Raw genomic sequence first — 5,293 nt, 5'->3', positions numbered from 1 at the left:
CCGGCAAAAAAAAAATTAAAAACAATAGATCTAAGACAACAACAACCACAACAGTAACTAGCCAGAGATTACATAATAATAACTAATTCTAATTTATCAACAACAGTATATATTCCTGGGAATTTATTGCTGGTGGCATTATAAAGTGGAAACCCTAAATCTTTATTTCCCCCTCTAAAATGCACCCTGTTTCTTAGGAGAAAACAAGAAAAAACAAACAAAAACAAAACAAAACAAAACAAAAAACAAAAAAGGGAAATCAGAGTCTAATCCAACACAAAGGAATTCACCAACCCAGGAATTTCCAGAGTAATTCATTCCCCAGGTAATTTCATTCCAAGTGTGCATTTGCTCCATTAAGGCATTGCTGGGGTCTCTGAACCAGCTTTGTTTATTGTAAGTATGTTCTCCTGTGGGGTACCTGGCCCGTGTCAGGGTCCCCCTCCCTTCTCTGATCTGTGGCACATGGCTCTTTTGTGTCATGACTAGCTTATTTTTGTTTCCCTCTTGCTGCCTGATTGCACCTTGGAACACCCTATATCCTGGATCCTTCACACCCCTGGTTTCTTCTGCCAGATGATGCTCAACATTTCTGCCTTTTGCCACAGAGATATGGTTCTTTCCATGAATCCCTGTACCTTGTCTTTCCTCCAATATTCTTTCCCCATACCCCTCACTCTTCAGCTTCACAGAAACTGGTTTGTTGCCCAAACTGCTTTGCAAACACACCATGCCATTTTCATCACTGTGATTTCTGGAATGACTCCCAACAATGATCCCCTAGGAGATACTCATATTTGTACATCCATTTCAAGGCATTTCAAGTGGACCCATTTCTCTATGAAATGAAATTTTCTTCTGCCTTGGAACCTCTCATCATTTGCATTGGAGGACAGGGGAGGGAGGCACAGAAGAGAGAAGAGGTGATACACATTTCAGGTCTGAACCTTTCCCAGGTACTTACCTTTGGCTGTACACCTGGGCTTTTGGGGCAAGGGTTGCTCCCAGCACCATGACTGCTATCTGCTTGGGCTCCAGAGAAAGGTGGGTGGAGGCTGGAAGGCTGGGGAGAGAAGCTTGGAGGATGGCCATCGTGTGCCCCTGAGTTCTGTAGAAAGGAAGACGTACCAGCTCAAGGTCAGAGGTGTGCTCTCCTATTGCTTTTGCTGACACTTCTGCTCCCTGCTCAGTACTCCTTGGAGAATTCTCTTTACAGGAATTACTAAATCCCATTAGCACACGAACTTGTGCCTAGATTCTACCTTTGCGCTTTTCACATATAGCTCATGAATTTTCGGTGCCTCTCACAAATTCCAGCATAGGATCTCCACCTCTAATGTGGATAAGTGTTCAATTTGCAATTTGCTTCTGGTGCTATTTACTTCTCTGAAAGCTTAAATTCTTACATAGAACAGGAACAACACATCAGTACAGTCGACCTCACTATCTTTATTCCTTTATGTCCTTTTCTTCCTTCCCTCGCTATTTTAATGCTACATTTCCGGTCAAGTCTGACCCATTCATAAAAACTTCCTAGACCTTTCTAATCTTTTATGACCAATCTTCACCACCCCTCCCCCCACCAACTTTGTGCAGGATTTAATGTTATATTCACAGTCATCAATATTGTTACCCTTTTATCAGGAAATTGTTAACATCTTCAAAGAGTCTTTGTAAACCACAAATCACTGTACAAATATTAGTTCTTATTCATAGCACCAACATCATCCAAATTGAAAACTATGGCCCAGAGCTATGTCTCCAGAGCTATTTTTTTTTACCATTGTTGCCTAGGACATTATGCATTCCATAAATATTTATTAACAGTGATGATAATCCATTGTAGACCCAATAGCCCCCAGAGCACTCCTCAGGAATGAGTATCACTCATTTGAATGTGTTGTTTTGGTAAACTTGTACCGATGTATTGCCATTATCTTTAGCCACACCTCATATTACCAAGGTAGCAATATTGCAATATTTAAGTGTGAAAAGGACATGAACTTTAGAATCAACTAATCCTGATTCATGTGATGCTGGGAAATAGGTCTAATCCCCCCGAGCTTCCTTTTCCTCAATGATGACTAAAGAATTACTTACATGCATGCCTCTTAATACTTAGCACTTGGCACGTATCACATTAGTGGTTTCTTCCTTTCCTAATTCCAGAACATTTTCATAATATAATTTGCTTTCTCAAACTCATACAAACTTTCTCAATCATTCTTCAGTTTCGTGGACAAAAATGAAAGTCTTTGCTGATCATGTCGGTCTAGTCTTTGAATTACTCCTTGAAGTCTACAACTCTTCTAACTCCTAATTTCTGAACATTCCACACATATTCCTATCTCAGGACCCATGTTCTTTCTATTCCTCTTTTACCTTCAGTGACATCACCCAAAATATTCATGATATTTTCCTCCTTTAACTCTTTCAAGGTTTTCCTCAGATGCCTCTGGCCCTTTGATTCAAGGTTACAAAGTTTCCAACTTCTCAGACAAACACAACACTCTCTCTGCTCTTTCTCTATCAGATGTATCATCTTCTGATATTATATAATTTACTTTAAAAAAAATTTTGCTTATTGTCTTCTTCCCATGAGACTAGAGATTATTTGGCCAGTTCAGCATTAACCTCCAGTGGCTAGAATAGAGGATGGCACATTTTAGGTGCTGGGTAAATAGTTCTACTATATAGACTATAACATGGAAAGAAGAATAGGGTCTGGTAACTTCCTCTTCAACTTGCTTGATGAAATGATCTGGGCTATCATAAGAGTGATTCCAAGCAGTCCTGAGAGCAGTGGTCAGCAAACTATAGCTATAAATTAAATTGTGCTTACTGCCTGGTTTTGCAAATAAAATTTTATTGGAGCCGTATGCATTCATTTACAAGATATCTATGGCTGCTTATGTGATGAAAGGGCAAAACTGAGTAGTTGTGACATGCAAAGCCCCAAATATTTACCATCTAGTACATTCTTTTAATTAATTAATTAGGTACAAGGGGTTGATTTCAGAAGCACTTTACCACTAAGTTGTATCCCCAGTCTTTTCTAATATTTTATTTTGAGACAGGTTTTGCTAAATTGTGGAGACCCACCTCCAACTTGTTATCCTCCTGCCTCAAGTCTCCCAATTCGCTGGCATTGCAGGTTTGAGCCAGGGGTGCCTCGCTCCACCTGGCTGGTTATATAACAAGTGTGCCAGCCCTGTCTTAGAGGGTAAGTGAACCTGGTCTACTGTGGAGGCTTGTGGATTGTTTCTTTAGTAGTTGGAAATTTGCCTTCCAACTTCCTGAAAGAGGTATACACTGGGTATGCGGCAAGGTGTTCTTACCTGTGTGGTGCACACCTGGCTGATGGGTGAGGAGACCCTGTGCCCTTCTCCCTGCGCCCCGGAAGATGAGGGTAGGAAGTAATGGTTGTTGGGCGATGGGGGCAGACTGATGTGCTGCGGGCTTTTCAGAGCTCCCAGGGGCGAATGCTGCGGAGAGCACTGGGGACTGAGAAACGTGGAAGAAAGTACGTTGGTTTGACCTGAGGACTCCACACAGTGAGCGTTTCCAAGGGGCAGGAGTGGAGCCGCTTCGCAAGCGGGGGGTTGACTCTCGGAGCTGTTTTGTCCTTTCACAGACACTTGTTGGGATGCAAAAGGACAGCTGGAGACCGCATCTTCCTGCTTGATGGGGGCAGCTAAGAAGGGCAGGGGCTTCTTCTCCGAACAGTTATTGCTTTTCTGCTTCTGAAGCTGCATCCTCAGCTCTTCCACCTGCCTTTGCTCTTGCTGCAGTTTCCAGGTCAGTTCATTGATCACCTTCTGCTTCTCCACCAGCATCTTGTCCTTCTCGGAGTCCAGCCCGTCCAGCTCGGAAGGACCCGAGCCCCCATTCAGGCTGCTCATGAGACTTTCCTCCGTGCAGACGTGCACTGGGGACGGGTGCAGACCAAAGGACGGAGAGGCGTCGGTGAAGGTGTCCGGCAGGGACCCGGCCACCGACAGGTCAGACGAGGCGGGGGAGATTGGGGGGCTGGAGCTGGTGCTGCCGAAGCGGTAGAAGCCATTGGATAAGGCACTGGTGGAAGGGGACGACTGGTAATTGGGCAGCGCGTTGGGTGTAACGGGAAAAGTGACAGTCGTTATGTCGCCGAAGTTGGGTACAGAGTTGCCGGAACAGTCCTGAAAGGGTCGAAGCCGGTCCATAAGAGCCGTTTTGGTGCCTGACACCGGCAAGCCCCGTATCCGAAGCTGTTGTCTTAATTCAGAGACCTAAAGAAACCAGGACGCTGTTAGTGTGCTGTCTAATGACAATGTTTTTAAAATGTCTCTTTATTATTAAATTAGTTTTAAAATGTCATACATAGAATTTTATAATGTCCACTCCTCTTTTTTTCCCTGCTTCTTCTCAATATCCCCTCCCACCCTTGATATAAATTGGTTTTGCACAATTTGAATGATTCCTTTTGACTCTATCATATATACAGGTGCTCCTCAGTTTATGATGGGGGTGATGTCCTAATAATTCCACGGTAAACTGAAAACATCAGAAGTCAAAATGCATTCAAGGCACCTAACCTATGGATCATCTCAGCTTAGTGACAGAGGGTCAGTTCATTGCATTATTTCAGGGGAGACTCAGAGGTATGGTCGCTATTGTCACCCAGCATCTTCAGAAAGGATCAGACATCATATTGCTAGCCAGGGAGAAGAGTTCACAATTTGAAGTGTAATGCATACTGAACATGTGCTCTTTACTCAGCATTATAAAGTAAAAGAATCATAAGTTGAGCTATTTTAAGTTGGGGACCATCTGAACCAAGTGTTCATGGCCTGAGAATCATAGAGATGTAGATCTTAAATGTAATGGTAAAAGTCACCTCATCTGCTGCCCTTCCACCCCCATTTTGGTCCCTGTTCCCATTTTATAGATGAGCAAAGCTGTAGCTGCCTAGTGTAGACAGAGCCCTCACATGATGATCCCTAAGCACAGTTGAATTTACAGGACTTCTGGCTTTCTGAGTCAGGCCTCTTCTCACCATATCTTCTTCCTCAAACTTAAGCATGCACTTGAGCAACTGAGGATGTGTGATAACACATACTCCACCTTGGAGTTCTGGTTCAATAAATCTGGGTGATGACTAAGATTTTGCATTTTTAACAAATTCCCAGGGGATACTGATGCTTCAAGTCCCTGGACCAGACTTTGAGAATCTCAGTTCTACATTAACATTTTTGTCTTAATTTTAATGATGAATGTTTGACAGTCATATGTTGAGGGAGGGTGGGAGGGATAG

General features: G+C 43.2%; 1 protein-coding gene across 3 annotated transcripts in view; it reads right to left on the bottom strand.

The window, feature by feature from the left end:
- Positions 1 to 5,293, bottom strand: part of Myocd (myocardin) — a 98,650-nt gene that overhangs the window by 7,866 nt on the left and 85,491 nt on the right. For all 3 annotated transcript variants that reach the window (XM_048798099.1, XM_015504533.2, XM_048798100.1), the window contains 2 exons: positions 3,339 to 4,268; positions 965 to 1,108 (listed from right to left, as the gene is read on the bottom strand). In XM_048798099.1, coding sequence (XP_048654056.1) covers positions 965 to 1,108; positions 3,339 to 4,268 — 1,074 coding nt within the window. The remainder of the gene's footprint in view (positions 1 to 964; positions 1,109 to 3,338; positions 4,269 to 5,293) is intronic.

Source organism: Marmota marmota, unplaced genomic scaffold (genome assembly GCF_001458135.2).
Source record: "Marmota marmota marmota unplaced genomic scaffold, marMar, whole genome shotgun sequence".
Classification (NCBI taxonomy): domain Eukaryota; kingdom Metazoa; phylum Chordata; class Mammalia; order Rodentia; family Sciuridae; genus Marmota; species Marmota marmota.
The sequence above is the reverse complement of the archived record's forward strand: the minus strand, read 5'-3'. Positions and strand labels throughout refer to the sequence as shown.